The sequence below is a fragment of the Leuresthes tenuis genome, unplaced genomic scaffold (assembly GCF_036924035.1).
Source record: "Leuresthes tenuis unplaced genomic scaffold, fLeuTen1.0.hap1 SCAF_18, whole genome shotgun sequence".
Taxonomy (NCBI): Eukaryota; Metazoa; Chordata; class Actinopteri; order Atheriniformes; family Atherinopsidae; genus Leuresthes; species Leuresthes tenuis.
This window is the reverse complement of record NW_027325372.1, coordinates 22,891,792-22,918,299: the sequence shown is the minus strand read 5'-3', so window position 1 is coordinate 22,918,299 and position 26,508 is coordinate 22,891,792. Positions and strand designations below refer to the sequence as shown.

Here is a 26,508-nt window from a genome sequence, read left to right as displayed (position 1 = left end):
TGAAAGTTATCAATAACCAAAAACTCTCTCCACTCCAGGAGGAAAACTGAAAGGCTATGAAAGATAACAAATAAACTCTCACGCTCTCCTATTGAGGCAGACTTAAACAAAAGATGTTCTTATAAAAAAAAAAGCAGAGGCACTATGAAATTTAACAATTAACTATAAGCACGCCTTTAACAGCACCACAAAGATCTTTAAGAACAATAACACAAAATTGCTCCACTAGAGGAGGAACTATGAAACTTTAATATTAACGAACGCAAAGCTCCGCTAACGGAGGTGACTATGAAAAGGTTACAAAGGGTCCTATATCAAATAATTATTTTGTGAGTCACTGAGTAGTTCAATTTCATCTTTCTTAGATAAATATAAAATCCTTCCAATAGCTCATCTGTTTAATTTGAAACAAAAATCTGCTTTATGTGTTGAGTTCATTAAATTTTACCTCTTGATGGAATATGCCATAAAGTAGACGTAATTGGAAATAATTTGTGAAAATGAATATTACCAAGAGAAATTGATGACCAGACTATATAATAAATCAAGTAGAATGAGTAGTTACTCTTTATAGTAAAATTACTCACTGACCATGGAGATGACCATTTATTTGCTTTTTCCTCATTTTAGGGTGCTCAACTCTTGTTTCTTTTGAAGGAGACATGAAAAAATATCCCTTTTTATTTGACAGCTCAATAGCTAATCAGAGGAGAGCTTAATCGTTTCAGCTCACGTAATTATCATGCACTCTCCCAGACTTCCCCAAAAGGACCTTATTATCCTCAATTTAGATGCTGAAAAAGCATTTGACCTGTTCGAATGGGCAAACTTATTCTCGGTCTTGCAGAAGTTCAACTGCGGTGATAAATTTGTGTCCTGGACTAAGCTCTTCTACAATAGCCCCCGGGCCAGAATACTTACTAATAAAACTCTTTCTGATCCTTTCTGGCTGGGTAGGGGCATGAGGCAGGGCTGCCCACTTTGCCCTCTATTGTTTGTGTTAGCCAGAGAACCGCTGGTCGAGACTATTCGTCCACATCCAGATATACATTACAATTAGGCTTGGGCAATAAACCGAAATTTTACCGTAACCGAAATTTACGACGATAACTGAATTCATTTTGCCCATGTCTGTATAGTCGGTGTTTTTAAAAAAAAACAAACAAAAAAAAAAAACTGCCAAGTGTTTTTTGTCTTTTGGCTGTGTGTGTAGGTAGGCTTTGTTCATGTCCCTTTAAGACGCGGCACACGTAGTACAGCTTATGTAGTCACGTGACTCCACCCCATCCAGTCTGTAACAAGAAGGGGAAGAGAGGGTGACGAAATGGAGGACAGTTCAAATGTCGAAGCAGCAGCTGCAACACCGGCGGCGGAGGTAGAACTGGCCGAAGAGGAGGAAGAGCAGCAGCTTGTTCCCAAGAAAAACGCGTCTTCAATCGTGTGGCAAACATTTTGGTTTCAACGGGGAGGATACTGCTCAGAAAAATGTAAAATCGAATTTGTGCAAAAAGACTGCTGTCACCAGCCAGGGCAATACAGCTAACCTTTTCCACCACCTGTAATACAATCATGTGGTTGAATTCGAAGAAGTAAGAAAAGCTCAAAGCGACAAGAGTTTAGGAGGACCAGCAAAACGTGCCTCCAGGCAGCAGTCATTAATGGAAGCATTTGCTAATACTCAACAATATGAACACACATAAAAAAATGGAATCAAAATCACTAATGCCAAAGGCTACCATATAGCTAAAGACATGTCTCCCATTGCTACAGTGGAGCACAAGGGGTTCAAACACCTCATGAAAACCGTCGACAAGAGATACAGCCTGACATCGCGAAAGTATTTTTCAAAAACTGATTGCCAGCAGAGAGAAAAGGTCGCTGCTGAGTTGAGATATATTAAGCAAGTTGCAGCCACATCCGATCTCTGGTCCAGTCGCACTATGGACCCCTATATCACTCTGACAGTGCATTACATCGATGAGAAATGGAAACTGTGCAACAGAGTGCTCGAGATGACATATTTTCTATCTGATCACACGGGAGGGAACAGGGTTTGAGAACAATGCGGTCAGCGTGAGACATCAGAGAAGAGGACCTTGTCACCAAAACAACTGACAATGGCGCAAATATTGTGAAAGCTGCCGAGCTCAATAACTGGATATGGGTGCAATGTTTTGGGCACAGGCTGCACCTGGCAATCGGTAAGTGTGCAGTTTTTAATGGGGATATCTTTGGGCGATGAATGGCTGTTATAGTCTGTGTTTGTGTGTGTTCAATTGTATAATGTAGGCCATTTTTAAACTTTGGCAAACATTTTTTTGCGCAAGGGGTGGTGATAGTTATCGTCCATTTATCGTTATCGAGGTGAACTGCTCAATATATCGTGATATTGATTTTAGGCCATATCGCCCAGCCCTAGTTACAATATAGAATACACCAAGAATAAAATATCATTGTACGTGAATGACATTTTGTTATTTGTCATGCCGCCTAGGATTACAATTCTTTCAATTTTGAAAACATTTCAACTGTTTGGTAGTTTCTCGGGGTAAAAGATTAACTGGGGCAAAAGTGAGCTACTAACAGTACAAGTTACAGATCAAGATTGGCACAAATAGTTTCCTCTCAGAATAGCATCAGACAGTTTAACTTATTTGGAGATGGTAATTACCAAGAAGTATAATGATCTTTAAAAAGGCCAATTTCCCCACTCTGTTAAATAAGTTAGCAAATAATATACAATTTTGGAAAACACTCCCCATTTCTCTGCTGGGCAGAGTGAATGCTATTAAGATGATTTTTCTCCCTCAACTACTTTATCTTTTTCAAAACCAACCTATTTACCTTGCCAAATCTTTTTTCATTAAATTGGACTCAATCATTCTCCCCTTTGTATGGAATTACAAGTCTCATAGAATAAAGAAGGACCATCTTTGTAAACACAAAACTAATAGGGGGTTGGCACTGCCTAATTTTATTTTATATTACTGGGCCACTGGGATGCGCTCCATGTATTGGTTAGATGCCAACCCAATACCCTATGATGGGCTAGGAAGACTGCCTACCTTATTCTGTTAGATCTTGTTTTAAACATAACCCTGTAATTTATGCTTTAATTAAGATTTAGAAACAACTGAGGAATCATCTCAAACTTAAGGCAGTTTCATTCCTGCTACCTATGCTACCTTTTACTCCCTCAGCTCTGGATGAGACCTTTTCCACCTGGAAACGTAACCTATACATAGAGGGGACATTGGCCTCTTCCCAGCAACTCCAAGAAAGGTTTAATTTACCGAGTGATTAGGTTTTTCAGATATCTTCAGATTAGGAATTATGTCAGAACACACCTCCCTAATTTCGAGAAGGCAAACCCAGACAAGCTTGAGAGTTTATTTAATCTATTCCCCAAACTACGCTACATAATCTTGCAGCTATATGAGATACTACAAAACATGTACCTTCCTAAGATGGACAGGATAAAAGAGGAGTGGGAAAGAGAGTTCGGAGCCCTAATACCTCCCAATGTGTGGGAGGAGAGTTTGGAGCACATCCATCAATGTTCTAGAAACACCTGACACTGTTTGATTCAATTTAAAATAGTGCATAGGGTACGCACTGTTGTCTTTTTCTTTTTTTGTCCTGTCCTTTTGTTTTATCCATTTTGTTGATGCAGGGCACTGCTTGTTTACTTGCTATTAATTTTTAACATTAGTCTTTTTTGTCAGGGATTGCTTTTTCTCCTTCTGTAAAAAACAAAGGAAACATAACTGTCGACTGTTAATTTCTCTGTTATGTTATTGGTTTCCCAATAAACATATTTGAAAAAAAAAACAGAAAAAGTTAAGGAAAGTACTGGAAAAAAAGGAAGCAGGTTTAAATTATTTTGTGCTAAATATACAGATGTGAGGTACAGAATCAAGAGTTGTAGAAATTCTAGGTGTTGCAAAGGACACAAACAGGATAATTGTCACTCCTCTCCTTTTGCCAATGAAACTTAAAGTTGTGGTGGTTGCATTGTTGAGTGATAACCACTATTGTGAAAAAGTTTAGTGTGTTTTCAATTGTTCTGCTTTCTAAAGTTGGACAATGAATATCACATGCTTTACAGTACAAACCCCTGTTCTGGTAAAAGCAGTCACTTTTCAATTGTTTTGCTTTTCTTGTGTCAAGTCAGTGCACACTGTATACACTGTATAAATACCTGCTCTTGCTCAGTGGGTTAGCATCTGTGTGCCCTTGCTGCATGTGGAGAGTCAGTCATGCAGGAAAGATTAGATATTTCAGTGTAAACCATCACAAAACAAACAAAAAATAATCAGATGCTTTATATAGTAGAACACAACTTTTACCTTGCTTACACCCAAACAAGCCCCCAGCCGTTGTTAATTTCTGTTCTGTCTGCATCAATGTGTCTGTCACATTATCTTCTCATGTTGGCCTTCACTCTCCCTTTCTTTCCCCTCTTTTTTTCTCATTCTGGCTGTGTTCTGTCATTGCAAACTCTGCTCTGTGATCACCTAAAGTGTGGTTAAAACATTGCTATACTCAATTATTTAACAGAGTCAATAATTAGAAAATTTTCTGTTGTCTGAGTCAGCAGTGGAGAGTTAAGTCTCTTCTCAGACTGCCATTTATAATGCTTTCTAACTGTAACTAAGTAGACTACTGTGCAGGATATGCAGATTTTAGAAAAAACAGTAGGAATTTGGACCATACTTTTTCACAGTAGTGTTTGAGCTCATACTTATTGTTTGGATGCCTGACATGATCTCTCATTTAGCCATACAGCAGCATTCTTAATGGGCTTGGGGCTAAGCGACTCTATTCCCTCTGACGTTAGGGTCATTGTCCTGTTGCATCAACCAGCTTCAACTGAGCCTCAGCTGCAAAGCCTGCCAAACATCATCCTGAAAATCATCCTATAAAACTGGTGAGCTTTTCTGTCCCAGAGGCTGCAAAGGAGGCCCAAATTATGATGCAGCCTCCACTGTGCTTCACCTTTGAGTTGATGTTTTCATCTGGATTTCCAGTGGAATTGCACATACTGCATCACTATTCAAGCTGCAAAGGAGAGAAGGAAGCAAAATCCATTACAACTGCCCATCAACTGGACTGTTCGAACGCGAGATGATTATCTGACAGTCAAGCTTTATGCAGATCACCCATATGTGTATATATATATAATATATTTGATTATGGGTCAAACCGACTCTAACCCACACTTGCAATTTGATTTCACTTATTGGACACTAGATTTACCACCTTCTTTTTTCATGTTATTAGCTTAAAGTAACAAAAGAAGTTTGTAAACCTTAAGATATTATGCCTCTGACTCGTTTTGAAGTATACTGATCTTTGTTGCGCACATTGCTAGGCCTGAAACTGCTCCGGAGGGCTGAAATACCACAGTTAATATAACTAAAGTTTCCCGCCGAGCACAGCATCATTTTGCTATACAGTACCACGCAACACACCAGCAGTATGATAACAGCAGTTTCCCCATAATGAATAAAAAAGCTTTACAAATAAATTTGGGGAAAACTAGACACTGTTGTCTTTACAAATTAAGCTTGAAAGTAAAAAGATTTCATGGCAGATGGCAGTGAAAACTACCTGAGAAAACACTATGGGAGGATGGAGAGAAAGTGTACAAGCTAGACACGGGAAAAGAAAACTAATGAAGCATATTTGTATACTCCAGACATTTACTTTAGTGCTCTGTATTATAAAATACACAACACTGAAACAGCGGGGTCTTCATCCATGCCATGTTATTCATCAGAAATTGGAATGAAAACTTATCATTATTGTCTCTGCTTCAGCTGACAGATGCAGCATCAGTTAGCCACCTCAGCTCCGTCTCAGACTAACTTGGGAATACGTTCTACTCATGTAAGAATGTTAAATCGGTTTTTGCAAGATCTTGCAGCTTTTCAAAATGTTCTCAGCTATCTTGCAATATATGGCACCATAATATGTACAGTGTGCATTTTATGCATGTGCCACAATCAAATCCTTCAAAAATGTAAATCAGAAAAGGCAAACTGTATAACAAATAAATTGTGCCATTTTATATTTTTGTTTAGTCTTTTTAGTGTTTTCTGGAGGTGTCTTTTTAGTGTTTTCTGGAGGTGTTTTTTTGTCAGACTCTAAAGCATGACAGCAAATGCACCTCAGATTAAGGTTTGTTTTTTTATGACAATGGCATTACACCTCACAACTGTAGACCTAATGAGGAGAAAATTGACAGATTTTTTTTCTTGTGATGCTTTCAAGGTTTCAACATTTTTCACTGCCTACATCGTGAACGTTTGAGTTCTGTATTCAACATGGACAAGAACATTATAATGGTGGATTTTTGGCTGCAGGGGTAAACACTTCTTCAAATTTGTAAGAGTAATATGGAACATAACTAAATACTGTTTCCTGGTGGCCAATTTTGGTTTAACATTTGTGCTTCTGTTTTTTATGTCAGTTGTGTACATTTGGGAGGAAGAGCAGTCGCCCACCAATCGGAAGGTTGGTGGTTCGACTCTGGCTTCCCCAGGCTACATGTCGAAGCGTCCTTGGGCAAGACACTGAACCCCATGTTGCCTCCCAGTGTATCACTGGGGTATGAATGTGTGTATGAATGATTAGAAAAAAAAGCACGTAGTTAAGAATCTTAAGACGTGCTGTATGAATGTGTGTGAGTGGGGTGAATGTGGCATGTAGTGAAGCGCTTTGAGTGGTCAGTTAGACTAGAAAAGCACTATACAAGTACAAGTCCATTTACATTTGTTAGCTTTTCTCATTCCCTTGTTGCTCAAATATGCTGTATTCTAATACAACTGAATTGTCAACAAAGCCCCTCACATTTAAGTATTCTTGTTTTTCTTTGTTGTTTGACAATGGAACCCGTCAAAAATAATTACATCAGTGCAGCCCATTTAGATTACCTGTTTACCAGTTAACTTGTCCAAGCTGCCACTATGCACCGATGACATCCTGATTTGATAAAGCCTTTCAATAAATTGCTGAGAAGTGTTTGATAGTGTCTTTCAAATTAGACTGCAGGATTACCATCATTAGAAAAATAGCTTTTAGCATTACTAAGTTATATGCTGAGGAAAGTAACTCAGGGTATTTTTAGATTACAAAAGTTAATCAACTACATACAATTCCTACTGCAGTTTGGTTGTAATGTCAGAGAACAGATACCTTTGCATGTGCTGACTATACGTTAGTGCACAATTTATTATGTGGTCTATAATATGAAACTTTGCAGACTAATAAAATGAATGACAAATACAGATTTGCTTTAACAGATCTTAATTAACAACTGCATTTAAAAATAAACAGAAACATAGGCATGTGGGACAGGGGATACATGTATCCTAACTAGTTATAAGCATTTTATTAATGACCTCTGGAAAGATCTCCCAAGGATGCAGGCAGCATCTTTTGCCTCCCCCTTTCCCATAATGCCTCACTGCGCTCCAATTCTTACCTTAGCTCCTTTTCATCTGTCATTTCTCTTTTTTCTCCCCTCTCACTTTTATCTTCTTTCTACCTACTGTCTGTTTTGCTCTTATACTTCCACCCATCCCCGTTCCCCTCTTGTATTTGTATAGGTTCTGGACCATATACTGTATAATGTACTTCTGGCTTCAAACTGCCCAGTGCTATCGGTCACAGCACCGCTTCCACTTTCCATCATTGCCAGTGCATTCGACTGGCACTGTTATGCTCATTACTGCAGCAGGGCCCAGCCAACCAGCTCAGCTCAGCATATTTACACATGCCAATGTTTCTGAGAGCTGAGGTCTTGTGAGACCTATTTACTGTATATTAGTGTGACACATGTAGAGCAGAGTGAGGAGGGTACACTGAGGGGATCATTAGCAGCTGTCTCTACAAAGTTGCTGCTTTTTTGTCTGACACCTTGTTTGTGTGTGTGTTTGCTTGCATACGTGTGTGTTGCAGAACTCGAGTGCAGACCACCGTGTGAGGCTGGACCTGGGCCTGTGGGACAAGTTCAGTGAGCTGGCCACTAAGTGCATTATCAAGATCGTGGAGTTTGCTAAACGAGTGCCTGGCTTCACAGGGCTGACCATTGCTGATCAGATCACACTCCTGAAAGCTGCCTGCCTGGACATTCTGGTGGGCATTTATGCTTCAATTTTAAAATAAATTTCATTGATTAAAGATTGTGAGAAATCATCTGTTGCAAAGGTTCTTTTCACCAGATGACTGATTTAACCCTTAGGAGTCTGCTGTCACGATCTGCATCTTGTCACGATCTGTGTTTTGTGTTTTCTTGTCAATCTTTCTGTCACGTTTGGAGGCGGAGGTTAGAAGCTGAGAGAACGTGACTTGACATGAAGAACAAGAACTTGAGTAGAACATGAATAGACGAGATCAGTGACAGTGAAGATCTGACAAATGCTATGAACAAACAGGGAGACTAAATACTGTGGGGAGAGCGAGTGGTGAAAAGATACAGGAGTGGAGCTGATGATTAGGCAGAAGAGACTGAGGAAGGTGAGGAAATGGCAAGACTGACAAGAAAATACAAAACACAGATCGTGACAAGATGCAGATCATGACATCTGCGTCACGTTTTATTAATTTTTCAGCAATTGAATCAGACAAAAATAATTTTAAAAAAATCTACAAGTATATGAAGGGAAAAACACCTTTTACACGATTGTAGAAAAAAAATTAAGATTTAAGTTTGGCCAGATACATGGCCTCGTACATATTTTTCTTACTTTGATTTTCGAGTGATGGGTGAAACTTCTTTATTTTCACTCGGAGTGTATAGGTGGATGCTGGGGTGGTGGAGGGGCTGAAAAGCAAGCAGTGTGCAATGTTGAGGGGCAGCAGTGGCAAGCATGAGAAAGGCAGCTTTGCAACATAAATAGACCACCCAGATTGGAGGGGTGCCTTGTATATGTGGCATGTGCAGTGTGACAGATCACATAGGAGGCAGCAGGGCAGCTCAAGCTGCCTGCCTGAACAAGCTCACAAGTGCCGCTCCATTTAAATAAGGTCCACATGTGTTCAATCTAAAGGTCACATGATCTCAGTATATACATACACCTGTTTTGAAAGGCCCCAGAGACTGCTACTGTCAAGTACCGTCAGGTACGTCGAGAGACTTAGGACACAGATGCAGGGTCTTTGGGATTCCAAAAGGGTTTTATTATATAACCACACACACAGGGCACTGCACGACGATCTCCCGGCAGCGCAAAATAAGCGAGCTATGAAACCTAACACGCTCTCCTCGGTAACTATGTCGGAGAAGGAGCGCAGCTATGAAATTTACAAAACATAAAACTCTCCACTCTGGGAGGAAAACAGAAAAGCTATGAATAGTAAACTAAACAAAAACACGCTCTCCTAATGAGGTGGAGTAAAACAAAAGACGCACTCTTCCAAACAGAGGCTCTATGAAAATTTAACTTTAACTTAGACTCACCTTTAACGGTGGCACGAGACATTTTCAATAATTCAAAACACAAAACACTCCGCTAATCGGAGGTGGCTACGAAAGTTACAACAAAATTCACTTCTTGAAAACGGAGGAAAAACAAGGCTGTGAAACTTAACGTTAGACAATAACTAAACTATGGCTATTAGTGATGTGTCGGTCGCGAACGATTCGTTCGATATTAACTAATCTTTTATATGACTCGGGAGTAACGAGTAGTGTCAGTGAGTGATTCGTTCGTTTTCACGCAGCACCCTTCCTCCCCATATGACAGGCGGCTGCTGCATAAACTCAGTCAGCACGACAGGAAACAGAAATGATTAATTCATTTCCATGCAGTACCCTCTCTCGCCACATGGCAGGCGGCAGCTGCATAAGCTCAGTCAGCAGGACAGGAAACAGTTTTGATTCGTTCCTCGCACAGGAAACAGTTTTGATTCGTTCACGAGTCAACTCCTCGGGTTACTGCTCCTCGCACAGGAAACAGTATTGATTCGTTCACGAGTCAACTCCTCGGGTTATGGCTCCTCGCACAGGAAACAGTTTTGATTCGTTCACAACTCAACTGCTGGCGGCTAAAAACACTGAGATCGGGATGTAGCCTAGCGACAGGATGTCAATAAATGATGTGGAAAGGAAGCTCAAAGAAGGTCTTTACAGCACAAAAACAAAGCAAGGCAAGTGTGATATTTGGAGAAGTTTCTCAATTGTCCGTGAATCTCTTTATTAATAGCCTATAAAATTACGTGTTTTCTCCTGCGGGACGGGAGAAGACACAAAATCAATGCATTTCTTTTATTGTGCGGGCATAAATTCTCAAAGTTTTGCGGCTGCGGCCGGGAGCAACACACACGTTGTAGTGGTAATGGTCAGAAATTCAGCGGGAGCGGGGTGAAGAAAACAGTCCCGCACAGGACTCTACTGTAGACAGAGAAACGAAGGAGGAAATGAATGATGTCTGATTTGTGATGTTCATTGATTTGTCATGAAATCATAATTAATTAGTGGTCTTCGGTTCTTGTAGATATGTATAGTGTTGTGTGTAAATAGATAAATGATAATGTAATAATGTGAATAGATACTTTTGAAAATTATATCAACATATTGATTTTGTGTTATAATCTACCATAAAATAATATAATAATAATAATGATGATAATAATAAGACACAATAAATGCACTATTTAACATTTTAGGGACATTATTGTTACTTTTTTTCTCACTTAATTGTGTTACTAATTGTCAAAATCAATGTGAGTTTTACATTCACTTGTTTTCTACCAGCTGTCACGTGACTGAGTCAGTGTCGGGCTTTAAACAACAATGGCAGGGAGGATACAGACACAAGTCACCTTATTGTGTATTTGCTTTCCCAGGTTTTCACATGGTTTGAATTGTTTGTGGCATTTTGTATATTGTACTTTATCAGCTCAGTTTAGAACCGTGGCCGTTTTGTGCAACGCCCACAGTAGGGTTACAGCGCCACCTGCTGGAAAAATGAACGAAATGATTCGTTCAAAGATTCGTTCAATTTACTGTTCGAGAGTTAAAGATCCGATTCAGCCAAAAGACTCCCAACAGTTCCCAACACTAATGGCTATGGACAATTTCCAAACAAAATAGCACTGTAGGAGAAACGCTCGCTGCAGGCTCGTGGTTTCTATGGAACGTGACACAAGACAGATGGCTGGTAAGGTACTCGAAAGATACAACATACTGGCGACGAGACCAGGGAAACGCAGACTATTTGAACACATGAGGGACCAAGGGGAACAGGTAGAAACACTTGAGAATCGGGGAAGATAATGAGACGCATGACACGGGAGGAAGGGCAAGTTACCTGAAACGAGAGGGGAAGATAAGGGAGTTTTCAAAATAAGACAGGAAATGACAAGACATGAAACAGAACGTAGATCGTGACAGCTACACCACTAATCAAGAGGCACCATATCAAGAACGTGAAGCGTGGTGGTAATTAAGGAGGACCCATATGCAGATATTAACGAAAACTTGATTTGTTTAAATACACTATAACAAAAAACGGAATACCAAAAGCTGACAAAAAATTTTTTTAAAACACCTGACAAATCCAAAACCTGACATGAAACGTTAATATGGACAAACCTGATACAGACATGAATGACAATGAGGATCTGATAATGAACATGAACAAACCTGGTGACTAAATACTGAGGAGGGCTTGGTGAGTGAATGCAGCTGATGACAATGAACACAGGTAAAGGGAGTGGAACTGATGACTAGACCAGAGAGAGACTGAGGATGGTGGGAAAATGGCAAGGCTCTCTGTTTAGTTTTTAGTAAAGAAACTAAAAACTAAACAGAAACACACATCATGACATAACATAAAATGCAGAACGTAACACATCACCAAGCAATAATAATTGTACTAATTGTAATAATAATACGAAATATAATAAAATTCCACAGAACACCATTAAATCCACCATCACAAAATGGAAAGAATATGGCACCACAATACAAATCGAACTGGATGCAGATTACTTGGTGCACACTTACGTCATGCTGTTGGGACGGCAAACCCAAACATGAGTGTATAGATAAGGGTGAAGGACACAGCATTGAGGCAAACAACCCCCAGCCCTCCCCCCTCACCAGACCCCTTACTCCACATCTCCCAAGGTCTCCAAAGGATGTCTCTATCCCAGCCAGGACTCCAGCGACCACCATCTACCAGGAAATACAGGGCACCCCCTCCTCTTACCTCATCTGTCCTGGCAGAGCAGGGCACAAGGGGATGTGCAGGATGTTCAAGGAGCAGCAGCAGAGTTCAAAACAAAGATTACATGCCATGATGCGTTCAGGGTCCCTGATATAGTAGTCTTACTACTGACAGCTATTCTGAGAACAAGCTGGGACCCAGTAGGATTCCTGTATTAGTTAGTAAAAGAAGGAATTGAAAACAGTCAACTTGCTGGGTGAATCTATCTAATCTGTTAATGGTACCACGTACAACTCAGAATACAACAGAGACCAGTGTAAACTCTACAAAACTCGCTCTACTTAATATTAGATCTCTGTCCAATAAGTCACTGTTAGTTAATGACTTCATAATTTCACACAATTTAGATTTTCTTTTCCTGACAGAAACATGGTTAACAGAGAGCACAAGTGCTACTGTTCTTAATGAAACAGCACCCCCAAATTTTAGTTTCATGGATAAATGCCGAAATGGGAGGAAAGGTGGGGGAGAAGCTGCCTTATTTAAAGATGCATACCAGTGTAAAGAGATCTCATTCGGTGATTTCACTTCTTTTGAATATCTTAGATTTATTTTAAAGGGTGTTCCTAAAATTCTGTTCTTAATCATTTACAGATCTCCAGGATACTGTGCAAGTTTTATTGATGAATTTTCTGAATTATTGTCTGTTATCTCGACTGATTTTAACCATTTTATCTTGACCGGGGATTTAAACATTTGCGTAGATAATATGATGGATGGTAATGCCAAAGAATTCTCTTCTGTGCTGGACATGTTTGGTTTGTGGCAACATGTAACAGAACCCACCCATCTTCGAGGTCACACTCTGGACCACTCTGGTCATTTCTAAAGGTGTTGATTTTTTATGGTTATTGATTTGGTCTTGTCTGACCATTTCTGTATTTTATTTGATTTATTGATTACTCAGAATGTTCAAACAACCAGCTTGTCAGTTAAGAAGAGGTACATTAATGAGAAAACAAGTGCTCAGTTTAGGGAGGCCATAGCTATGTCATCAACAGTGAGCACACAATCGGTTGACGGACTGCTGGATCATTTCAGCTTAAGAATTTTGAATGTAATGGAAGCTGTTGCACCGATAAGAATCAAGAGCACCTTGAGCAAACAGAAAACAGCATGGAGAAACATAACATAAGTGGAGAAACACAAAGCTTCAGATTCACTATAAGCTGTACAAACAAAGCCTGCCCAGTTAAAACGATGAGCTGAGCAAGGCCAGAGAGCTGCACTTATCTGAACTGATTAATAAGAATGCCAACAATTCTCTAACTCTGTTTGCTATGGTTGAAAAACTCACAAATCCTCCTAAACAGTTATACCCAGACCTGCTCTCCACTGAGAAATGCAACAAATTTGCCAACTTTTTAAGCCAAAAAATCAAAACAATTAGACACAACATTCACGCCACACAGACCAACAAGAAAACTAATCTGTGTCTAAAACCTAGAACTAACTCTGACGTTATATCACAATTTAAAATTATTGATTTTAAAATCCTGGAGGAAAAATTCGGCATCTGAAATCAACAACTTGCACTCTGGACATAATACCATCTGACTTTTTAAAAAGTGTTTTTACCTGAGTAGAAAGTGATTTCCTACGAATAGTTAACGGCTCACTGGCATCAGGCATTTTTCCCAAGTCACTAAAGACAGCTGCCATTAAGCCACTCCTAAAGAAGAGAACTCTAGACACCTCTGTGATGAACAACTACAGACCTGTCTCTAACCTCTCTTTTATATCCAAGATTATTGAGAAAGTTGCATTTAACCAGCCAACGACTTTCTGAATGAAAGTGGAAGTCTCGATAACTTTCAATCAGGCTTCCAACGTCATCACAGCACTCAAACAGCTCTGGTCAAAGTGTTAAACGACATTCTGGCTATGTTTCAGTCCTGGTTCTGTTGGATCTCAGTGCTGCGTTTGATACTGTAGATCACAGAATCCTGTTGCACAGGCTGGAAAACTGGGTTGGACTTTCTGGAGTGGTCCTTAACTGGTTCAGGTCCTATTTAGAAGTTTAGAGTTATTTTGTTACAATTGGCAGCTATGAATCTGAGCGAGTGGCCATTACTTGTGGAGTCCCCCAGGGGTCAATTCTTGGATGTCTTCTGTTTAACTTGTATATGCTCCCTTTGGGTCAGATATTGCAGAACTTTAATATAAATTATCACAGTTATGCAGATGATACACAACTTTATATGTCTCTGTCACCAGACGACTGCAGCCCAGCAGACATACTTTGTCAGTGTCTGGAGGAAATAAATTCCTGGATGAGAGAGAATTTTCTACAATTAAATTAAGACAACACTGAGATCATTCTGTTTGGTAGCAAAGAGAAGAGGGTCAGCATTGGTAAATACCTTGAGACACTGGCCCTTACAATCACTGACCAAGTTCGTAACCTTGGAGTGTTGATAGACTAAGACCTAACTTTCAGCAGCCACATCAAAGCTGTCACAAAGGCAGCTTTTTACCAACTTAGAAACATCAACAGAATTAAAGGTTTACTCTCCCAAAAAGACCAGGAGAAACTCATACATGCATTCATATCCAGTAGACTCGATTACTGGAATGTTTTTTTTAACTGGACTTCCCAAAAAGAGCATTAAACATCTGCAGCTCATCCAGAACGCTGCTGCTAGAGTTTTAACCAGGACTAAGTGATCTGAACACATCACACCAGTTTTAAAATCTTTACACTGGCTTCCAGTTAGTCACAGGATAGATTTTAAAAACGTACTGATGGTTTACAAATCCCAGAACAGTTTAGGCCCAAAATACATCTGTAATATGTTCAGAGAATATAAACCTAGCAGAGCTCTTAGATCCAAGGACTCAGGTCAGCTGGTCCAGTCCAGAGTCCAGACTAAACATGGAGAAGCAGCATTTAGCTGTTACGCTGCAAACAAGTGGAACAAACTGCCAGTGGAGATTAAACTGTAACCAAATGGAGACATTTTTAAATCCAGGTTAAAAACATTTCTTTTCTCATGTGTCTATGCATGAAATCTGCATGGTATCTTTTAACTTATCGAGACTGTTGCTTGTTTTTATTAATTTTAATTCATTTTAATTATTTTATTTCTTTCTATTTATATTCTTTTACACATTTTTAATGCTTTTTCGGCTTCCTGCTGCAATGCATTTATTTTATGTAAATCATAAATTGTTTTGTACATGAAATGTGCTATACAAATAAATTTGACTTTGACTTTGACTTCCCAAGCCAGCATAGTAGGATTGGGCATCGAATATCGATTGGAAACGGGACTAACATTTAGATTCTCCCAGAATCGTTCAAATTTTTTTAATTTCGATTCCTAGTTTCGATACCCAGTGCGCCGACCGGAAGAAGAAGCCGCCGAACACCAATGAAGAAGAGTCTACAGGAAGTGTGTGGGCAGTCATGGATAGAACCTGACAGTGATGTAAAGTGTGGCTTTACTTTAATTAAAAAAAATGACCAGTTGGCTCAGTGCATCAAGTTTATATCGTCCAAAGGAGGGTGCAGTAACATGATGAAACACCTCCGGGTTCAACATGGAATAGATTTAACAGAGTGCCCCGTACTGCGCAGGCCTTCCTCCGCTGCCTCTTCCTCCGGCTCCGAGTCCGACCCTCAGCTTAGTAGCACCGCACTGCAGTCAGAATCGGGTAAGTAAAACAATACAACACGTCTTATGCCAACATTGAGGCAGCTAACAAGTTATACTCGACGGTGGGTCAACTAAAACACAAATACCCAGCTAACGTTAGCCCATGTATTTTTTCATAGACAAACGAAGATCAACGTTTTCTTTGCTATCAGATCTCGCTTTCTCATATTCATGCGTTCAAGCTCTCCACCCAGTGTCTTCTCCACTGCAGGAGACACCATCTGTCCAGAACGCTCACACATACTGCCTGAGAAAGCAAATATGATAATTTTCCTGAACAAGTACTGTTTCTGATTTTACTGTACCTGCTGCTAATCTGGACTGGGTTGTTGATATTCTGCACCAGGTTAGACCATCAGTGGGAGCTCAGTAATGTTTAATGTTTTTTCATACACTCAGGATATGTGTATATGTGTTTGAGGTTTTCAAAAATAAAACGTTTGTGAAAGTGTACCCCTGTGAAAAGAAAGTTCATAACATTTATATTTAAGTTCATAGGTTTGATATTTATATACTGGTTTAAAATAGCCCTGTGAGAAATGCATAGTAAAGTTAATAAAAAGGAAAAAGTTCATAGAATTAAAATGGATCTAATTAATTAATTTAATTTAAACTTTTTTTGACCCTGCCTCTTAAAAGAATCGAAATCGAGAATCGTTAGGAACTGGAATCAAAACGAGGAATCAGAATCGAACCAGAACTGTTCAAATTCAAACGATACCCAACCTTACAGCAGAGGGTTAAAGTCTCAACAATGAGTTTTTGGGAGACATACAACAAGCATCCTGACTAGATGCAGAATTCACATCCCTGCAGATACTGCCCCAATCTGCCTATTGATTTCCAATTTCTAATCTCCCAGTTTATTTTAAAATGTTACAATACCCTGAGATACTTGAACTATTCGAAAACATGGCCTCAAATTGGAGGGACAAATTCTCATGCAAGCTGCTTCACATTTGGCTGAAAACTGCTCCAGTTAATAGCCTATAATATTGAAATATTACTGTTTTTAGATGATACACCATGTTTATAGTCGAGCTGTGATATGCAAACTGTTGTTTGCAGATTTTGCATTCAACTTTTTTCCCACCATCTATTTTGGTAAAATTCTGCCACACTGCCAATGTCTTTGACATGAATGGTAGAGGAGTACTCACTGTAAATTAAACGCTCAAAATAGAAATGAATATTCAGCAAACCACCGGACATTGAATAACGTGGACGTTCTTCAGTCTACCTGTTTCAAGTGGGTTGGACTAATACAAAATAGTGAAAACAAGGGGCCTATTCTCTGAAGACAGGCTGTTACCTGTGAAACAGGGGTGCTCTGAAAACATCCCCATTAGCACTTAGTACTTTCCTTCCTAATGAAATTAACCATAGACTGTATGAAATTAACACTGCAAAAAATCAACCAATCAGAATTTTGGTCAACGCAGAACGTATCAACCAATGAGTCGACCAGTCGACTAGGACTTTACAGCCCTACTGGATCGCACCATCTTCAAAAATCATAGACAGAATCCTAAACGGACCAAACTGGAAATCCTCCACCACTTGGCTGCACCTAAAATTCTTTCCGGTCATGGAGACAACTGAAAAAAGACAACCCTAGTCGAGCTCAACACCACCCAAAAACAAGCATGACTTACTGCCAGCTATATATGTACCATCCTCTCAGTTCAGTTTTCAAGGTTCATAGCTAAGCACTCTATATTCCATACTCCTGAAGCACCTATCACAAGACACCACAAGGGACATGGTAATAGGCCTAGTCCAAATCCATAAATTGTCTAGAACACAGTATAGTATAGTTGGAACTGTTCATTTGGGTACAGTATGCATCAGCAAAGATTTTTATGTAGGTGTTCTTAGCAGCTTTCGAACAAGGCATTATCTGTTTTCTAACATACATTGCAATGCTACTGTAGAGCTGTCATGCCATTTGTTCATATTTAAAGTTAATTGCTGTCATCATTTCTGTTTCTAGAAAACAGCCTTTATTCATTTGTGTGTCTTTTTTCAGCTGGAGTCTGCCATAAACCATTTGTTACTTATGTCAATGTTTGATAGCAGAAGGTAATATAAAGTATAACTTCAAAGAAAAAGTGACGAAGATGAGATTATCTCGATGCTAAATGTGATGCTAAATAGGGTATAGGCTGATAGAAGGTAAGAGCAAGCTTAGCTTTGTTCATGAATTCATCCATCCTTCTGCTTATTCAGATTTACCTACCCCATGCTGTGGTAGGTAACTCCTGTGTTAAACAGAGACTCCTCATTATCAGTATATAGCTTAACCCTTAGGAGTCTGTAATATAAATGTCCAGAAGGTGGTACATGCTGCCTTTGTGGACTGATAATAAGCTTGGTAAATCTCAAAAACCACTGCATACAGGACAGTTGTTTTATGCACAAAAAATACATAAATGATGTAAAAATGATAAAAATTAATCAGTTACTGAATAATCAATAAAATGTGCAACCCCCGCACGGACTCCAGAGGGTTAATACAGCACTGTATGAGCTTGGCTTTTTATTTGACTCTTGGGGAAAATCAAAGAGTCAGCCTGGGGTAATGTGAGCTCCATGCTGTCAGCCTCTACACACAGACTGTGGACCCTTTATGATCCATTTTCCTTTTCAGACTTTCGGCTGCATTGCCACAAATCTACCGTTATGTAAGAGACCAAAATAGGGGCATGGCTTATTTTCCCAATGATGTATTATCTAACACATGAAAGCCTTCACAAGATGTTTTTTTATACTTTATCAAAATGGCTGGCAATGTCTGCTAGGAGCTGGAAATGTATCAACAGCTCAGTGTATGTTTGTTTGTTGTTTTTAAGATGGGAAAGGGTGGTCAGCACTGGTAACAGTTGGGTGTAGGGCTGGGTATCAATCAAAATTTTTCGATATCGGTACCAATACTGATACCTTCAAATCAATACCGGCTCCTGAGCGATACTTTTTTCGATACCAATTTTATAATATAAATTCTAACAAAAAGGAAATTACATTACACATAAAAGTACAAATCTTCAGTTTTATTTTTCAGCTCAGTATTTTTCCAATCTGAGCAGTTTTCTTACAGAAAAAATTAATAACAAATATTTTCCAGTGCAAAACAGTTGCAAACAAGTGACAGGTTGGTGTCTAATACTATCCTACATACTGTGGATACTTTTTACTTAGCAGTTTTTCTTAAAAAAAAATCAACATGTCTGCTGTCTGCATGTATTGAGTTGCAGTAACATTAAGATTACTGACGGATTTCGCTTAGCGTTAATTTACCTGTTAAAATCCCTGACACTGCGCCGTCCTCGGTATTCTTAGATGAAGCGGAGTCCAACGGTGGAGATTTTGAATATATGCTTTGTAGCGCCCACAGGCTTACTTGAATGCTGAGAGGAGGATGGTTGCGGTCCGACCTACTTGCAGTCAAACATGGAGCAACTTTCTGCTCTTAAATTGATTTTGTGCACGGTCAAATAATTCATTAAATTAGTCATGTTGCTGGCCTTAGCAGTGATGAGTTTTTGGCATATATTGCATCGTGCACAATTGGCATCAATCTTGATAAAATGGAGCCACGCTTTTGACCTCAGTGGCATTGTTTAACCGGTTCGACGACACGCACACAACTACAGTTCCCAACACAGATACAAGTGAACCATGTCTGTGGGCATAACCACATTTTCCTGCATGCGGCAAAGTGTAACGTTAATACAGCCAATCGAGGGTAGCATGATCAGTTCTTGATCAAGTGATTCATTTCTGGGTACCGAAACTTGGCACTGAAAGACGAAGCATGTTTTGATATTTGGTACTCCCGAAGCATTTTGGTCGGTGCCTTAAAGAACCAAAGTTTGGTACCCAGCCCTAGTTGGGTGCTACTAAATCTATTACAAACAAACAGTCATACAACAAATGGACAGTAAAAAAATAAAAGGAATGGTGATGACATTATATGATACATGCCATTTGTTTTGAGACATGAAAACAAACCTTGAAATTACACAACATGATGACAAGGACTGGATACTTAAATGTAATTTCTTTTCATATGATCTTTGACTAATTAAAATATGTAATGTAATGAATATTATTTTGAATTTCTCTCAATAGATTGGCCTAAAAGTTACACACTGTGAATTTGAACTTATAGTTGCTTCATAAAATCCATGTGAAAGAACTTTAATGCCACCTGCACTCTTCATGGTCTCCAGTAACTTCATTTACATGAAACCGAAGCACCATCCTATGATGTGTCAAATGTTTTCAGCACGTGAAGAGTCTAACGACAGACCACTTTAGCACCTGCATTGTTTTATCACAAAGCCATGATGTGTACAGAATGTGCAGAATGTGGTGTGGCTTTGCTAAATGTAGTAAAGCCTTCTATAAAGAAAAACATTTGCTGAATGGCAGCTCCAAACCTGCTCCAAACCTGTATATCTATCATTCACCACTAATGTTGCCTCCACAGATGTGCCACTCACCCATGGTAGGTGCACTTTGGCACCCCCACACCATGTATGCTGGCTTTGGAACTGTTTGATGAGCATAATCCAGATGGTCTCTCTTCTTTATCATGACCAGAGAAGTAATAGGGAAAGACCTTCCAATTAAAGAAATCTTTTCCATAACATCGAAGATGGTGGTTATATATCCCTCTCTTTCAAGGCAATAGTTTCAATTCAGTTGCAGTAGGTATATTCACATCATTCTGTTGCTGCACACAAGCACACAGAGTGCAAGCACACAGTTTATGTTCATGACAATTTTAATGTTACGGTGGAATGGGTGCCAACAGACTTTGCAAAGAGTGCTGGAGTAGCATGGAAGAGCATAGGAATACCAAGGATTTTTGGTTCTAACCAGTTTGCTAATTTGAATGAAGTAGTATCTGGAGTTTCTTAAATGATACATTGCAAATGAAAATAGAAGTATAACAGTGAAGAATAAAGCTTTTTAAATCTTAGTTTGAACCAAAACATCTCTTTTTCAAAACACATTCCACTGGTAATTCCATTCATGTACCCTGGTATGCAATGACAATAAAATCTATTCTATTGTATATAGTTTTTATCCGATGGTGGAGAGAGAGATTTAGGATATTCCCCCCAAAAAAACAAGTTTTTCTCAAAATGAACTCCATCTCAGTAAGCTGTTTATATATGTAATTTTCTTTGCATGGTTTATATTACAACATACTTTGTTCACTGACATTGGCTTTCAGAAATGCTCTTGAGCCCATGCATTGACTTGATAATCCAGTATTGCCTGAAGACCCAAGGATCACAATCACTCAGTATTGAGTTCCAGCCTTGTCACTAATGATATTATTTTTAGATTCAATTCAATTCAAATTTTTCAATTCAATTTTATTTATACAGCGCCAAATTACAACAAATGTCATCTCAAGGCTCTTCAAAAACACAGTCCAATTCAAGCCAATACAATTCAATGTAATACAATCATAACACAATCAAATCCAATTAATTAAATTCAAAATTAGTCCAATTCATACATACAAAGCCAATTTTTTTAAAAAGTAGCTTACCTAAAAACCATCAGATTGCAATTCAATTCAATTCAGTTTTATTTATATAGTGCCAAATTACAACAAATGTCATCTCTAGGCACTTAAATAATATAGTCCAATTCAAGCCAATTGAAGTTCAACTCATTGTAATCATAATCCAATGAAATCCAATTAATTAATTTGAAAATAAACCAGTTCATTTATATACAGCCAATTCAAAAACAATATCCTAGCTAAGAAAACCAACAGATTGCACCGAAACTTCAGTCCAATCTCCCGTCCTGAGCATGCCTGAGGCGACTGTGGAAAGGAACGACTCCATTTTAACAGGAAGAAACCTCTGGCAGAACCAAACTCAGGAAGGGTTGCCATCCACCTCGACCAGCTGGGGTTTGAGAAGACAGAAAATAGGGGGAAAAAACACTATTCAAAGGATACCTGTTGGAACAGGGAAACACAAGTTAATAACCACAATAATGTCACATGTACATAAAATCATTTGAGAAATTAAACAGGGGGAAAAGGGGTGCAGGAAAGGTGAGGAAAGGTGTGACAGATGAGGTCCCCCAACAGTCTGAGCCATCTCTTTTTGATAAAGCTTATAGTTATAAGCTTTATCAAAAAGGAAAGTTTTAAGCCTAAAAAGTGGAAAGGGTGTCTGCTTCCCAGACATTTACTGGCAGCTTATTCCACAAGAGAGGGGCCTGATAACTGAAGGCTCTGCCTCCCATTCTACTTTTAGAAACCACAAGTAAACCTGCAGTTTGGGAGCGAAGTGCTCTGTTAGGAAAATATCTTACAATGAAATCTTTAAGATATGGGACAGCCGAATAATAACGAATTACATTAGTCCAATCTTGAAGTAACAAATGCATGGACTGAATCACCCTGAGACAGGATGTTCCTGATTTTGGCAATATTACAAAGGTGAAAGAAGGCAGTCCTGGAAACCAGTTTTATATGCGAGTCCAATGATAAGTTCTGGTCAAAAATAATTCCAAGGTTCCTCACTGTAGTTTTAGAAGTTAAGGAAATGCAATCAAGAGTAACTGTATAGCAATAGAGTTTCTCCCTGAAGCGCTCAGGTCCAAAGACAACAACTTCAGTTTTGTCTGAATTTAGGAGCAGAAAATTCAGTCATCCAGGTCTTTATGTCTTTAAGACATGCTTGCAGTCTACCAACTGATTGCCTTCATCTGGTTTTATAGATATTTATTGCTATAGCTGAATATCATCTGCATAGCAATGGAAATTTATGCCATGCTGTCTAATACAAGGTAAACACAAGAAATTTGTGCTAAATTAAAAATAAACCAGACTCAGTGAATAATTAGTTATAATCCCAATATAGATCAGTGAGCAGTGCCAGCCAACATGTCATTGGGGTGATCAGGTGAGAACGTCCTTTCATTGGTGTTTCGTCTTGTTGGGTCAACGACACCTCCAGGAGGCTAGGCATCCCAGAGTCCCTCCCCTAATGCCAGCCATCACTGCTCCTCACACCACAACAATCTTTTTTTTTTTTTTTCACAACCACAAGCTACCCCAGCCTCTCACCAACTGCACACTAGTCATAGCGGGGTAGGGATACAAACCCTGGCTCGGGTAGGGGGTAATGAAAGTAAAGAGGGTGCCAGAGGTGGAGGCAGGATAAGACACACTAGCAGATTTAGCAGACAAACTCACCTAAACAGTCCTACAATCACTAAAAATCCCAGCAAAAACAAGGCCATACAGGCAAACTTACCTAAAATGGCCGCCTGGTTTCAAAAGGCTCACATGGGCCACTTCAATAAATCCTGGATTTCTTCCTTGCTTCTTCCAAGAGTCTGTTTACCCTAAACTGGGGCCCCAGCAACTATTGCCTCTTCTAATCGAAATCCATTGACTGGACTTTACAACCTCATCTCACACTTCCTTCACTATTTTCCTCACACTCTGTCCACTTACACCCAACTCCCTCAACTATGAGACAGCAGACTTTGCAACAAATCCTCTACATCCTACTTCCACTGGACAGATTCTAACTTTCCATCCTCGCTGCTCTGCTTTTGCCCACAACTCCACATACCTAAGTTGTTTCCTTTCATATGCTTCTTCCACTAATGCCTCCCAAGGAACAGTCAGCTCTATGAAATAGACTCTCATTCTACTCCTAAACCACAAGACTATATCAGACCTTAGATTTGTAGAGGCTATTTCCTGGGGAACAACAGGCTTTCCTCCTAAATCTACCTGCATCTCCCTATCACAAGCATCCTCTAAGCTGCCTTGCCTCCTTATTGTCTTACTAACATTCCCCCCCTCTTGAACAAACTGAATGGCCATTCTCTTCACCTTGGACCCTCCTAAATTCACCTGCCTTCATTTATCTTTAACACCTGCAGCTTCTTAATACTTGGTTATATCGCCACATATACCGGCCTTGTGACAGACTAACCTTACAACCTGACAGAATGTGCCTTAGAGTTGCAGTACCTGAATATAACGAACATAACAGGTCCCCATTTACCAAGGATTTTAGGTTCTGGGGAGTTGGCAATACATCATATGTTGCCCCATCAAAAATATAATACTCCTTTCTTCCATACTCAACAGCTCTTTCCAACTAAGCTTTTTCTTCTCTACACCTTCCCAATTCAAAAACTGTCCCTGCTTAGCCTGAGCCACTGCCTTTGTACCCCTTAGCATTTCCTCCTGTCTACCAACAACTAGCTTTCTCTTCTCCTTTTGACCTGCTCTACTCCACACCGGTTTGCCTGGGCCAAGCCCCAAGCCTCCCCGACCTTTTTGAACATTACCCACAATCTCTGTATGTCTAAGAGTTGCTTCTGCCTCCTGAGCTGCCATTCTTGGATTCCATTTCCTCCCCTTGGTTGGGTTTGGAACTACCTTACTAACTACTACATCTTTACTCCCACATAACAGGAGCTCTGTCCTAACTTTAGTACATTTAAACTTCTCTACTAAAGTAGATACTGGTAGCTGTAGTATGCCTTTCCCATACAGTGCCACAGTACTTAAGCATCTAGGAACACTTAGCCACTTCCTAATGTAAAAGCTAACTAATCTTTCCATTTTTTCTGCAACACATAATGGAATCTCATACACAGACAATGGCCACATCGACCGAGGAAACAATCCAGACTGCAGACACCACTTTACTAATTGTACTCTTAGGTAATTCATAAGATTACCTAATGTATAAAGTGAGAAGAATTGGTCCAAGCACAGAACCCTGAGGAACTACTCTGGTGCGCAAGGAAGATTCTTGGTTTATATGGACGAACTGTAATTTATTAGATAAATATGACTTAAACCAGATTAATGTAGTTCCTTTAATCCCAATAGCATGTTGAAGCCTTTGTAATAGAATGCTGTGATTGACCATATCAAATGCAGCACTGAGGTCCAATAGGACATACACAGACACAAGTCCGCTGTCAGAGGCTAAGAGGAGCTCATTGGTAACTTTCACCAGTGCTGTTTCTGTGCTATGGTGTGCTCTGAATCCTGACTGAAACACTTCAAACAGATTATTTCTGTAGAAATTATCATAAATTTTAGTTACAATAATTTTCTCAAGAACTTTTGACATAAAGGGGAGATTGGATATAGGTTGATTATTCGCTAACAGTCTTGAAACAAAAGTAGGTTTTTAAGTAAAGGTTTAATTAGAGCAACCTTAAAAGTCTGAGGTACATATCCTGTCAACAAAGACAGATTGATCAAATCCAATATGGAAGTGTCAATTAAGGGGAAAACATCCTTGAACAGTCTGGTTGGGATTGTCTAAAATACAAGTTGATGGTTTAGAAAAGACTATTGCTGTTGTTAGCTCAGAGAGATCAACTGGGCAGAAGCCATCTAAATACAAATAAGGTTCTAAAGATACTTCTAAAGCTGCTCTACTTGATGATACGTCAGTGATAATGGTGTGAAGGATTCCATGAATCTTCTCTCTGATGGAAACAATTTTATGGGTGAAGAAGCTCATGAAATCATCATGACTGAGAGTTAAAGTAAAACATGGCTCAACAGAGCTCGGACTCTTCATCAGCCTGTCTACAGTGCTGAAAAGAAACCTGGGATTGCAACATTGTCCAATGTTGTACACATTCATTACGTCAATATGGAGTTTAGGGGGTGGTGACAGCAGGTGGGAAGGTGCAGAGACGTATGTAAGAGTACAACTCTGCATCCTGGTCTCAACCCTGTGTTGTCATGCTTTTGGATGACTAATAAATTTGGCCATATTTCTAGATATAAGAGCCGCTCCTTCCAAAGTGAGGTGGATGCCTTTTCTCTTAAAACAGACTAATATGTAAACGTATTTGTCTGAAATCCTCCTAAATCAAATTTTTCAAAGTCAGATTACTACATCCAGATGATGTGGTTGGAAGTGGAATTACTACAGGATGGAAATGGTAAATAGGCTATACTTATAAATTGTTTTTCTAGTCGAGTTGACTACTCAAAGAACTTTTACACAACAAGCTTTTACATTTCACACACAATTATACAGCAAGTCTTGGTCTATACAGCATAACAGGCTACACAGTGCTCCTTCCATTACCTCAGACACCATGAAAACAAGTTGTGATTGTTCGTCTGCCACCATGTAGTCTGTCTTGCTCAAATTATGGTGGCAATTTATGTCTAAAATGACAAATGTTGTTGTTTGAACCCTTTGTTGCATTCATACTATATCTACTAAAGCTGACCTGCATATACATTAAGAAGTTTAGAACGCTCCCCGCATGAATATATGTATGTACAAAACTGGTTGATCCTTATTATGGCAAAACACAATAAAACCTTTTGTTAAAGCATGAAGATGCATCATAAAATTAATGCAGAAATAGCAAGACATGACCTGTGTAAATTAAGGCTGATTTAAAAAAAAAAAAAAAACTTACTGACTCCATACACAGAATATATTATTTCAAAAATATATTTGCCTTTTTTTTTCCTTATGGCAACGCCATATAGACAGATGGGTTTGGGAGTTTCAAGTGACCAAGTCATACTTGTCAGATGTGACATAGCAGGCACAGAG

The 26,508-nt window shown here is 39.2% G+C and overlaps 2 protein-coding genes across 2 annotated transcripts in view; one reads left to right on the top strand and one right to left on the bottom strand.

Annotated features, from left to right (window-relative positions):
- The window catches only part of top2b (DNA topoisomerase II beta), a 505,727-nt gene that overhangs the window by 388,481 nt on the left and 90,738 nt on the right, over positions 1-26,508 (bottom strand). The window lies entirely within an intron of this gene.
- The window catches only part of LOC140275173 (retinoic acid receptor beta-like), a 155,934-nt gene that overhangs the window by 97,415 nt on the left and 32,011 nt on the right, over positions 1-26,508 (top strand). The window contains exon 5 of the mRNA XM_072370584.1: positions 7,966-8,142. Within this exon, the coding sequence (XP_072226685.1) occupies positions 7,966-8,142 (177 nt within the window). The remainder of the gene's footprint in view (positions 1-7,965; positions 8,143-26,508) is intronic.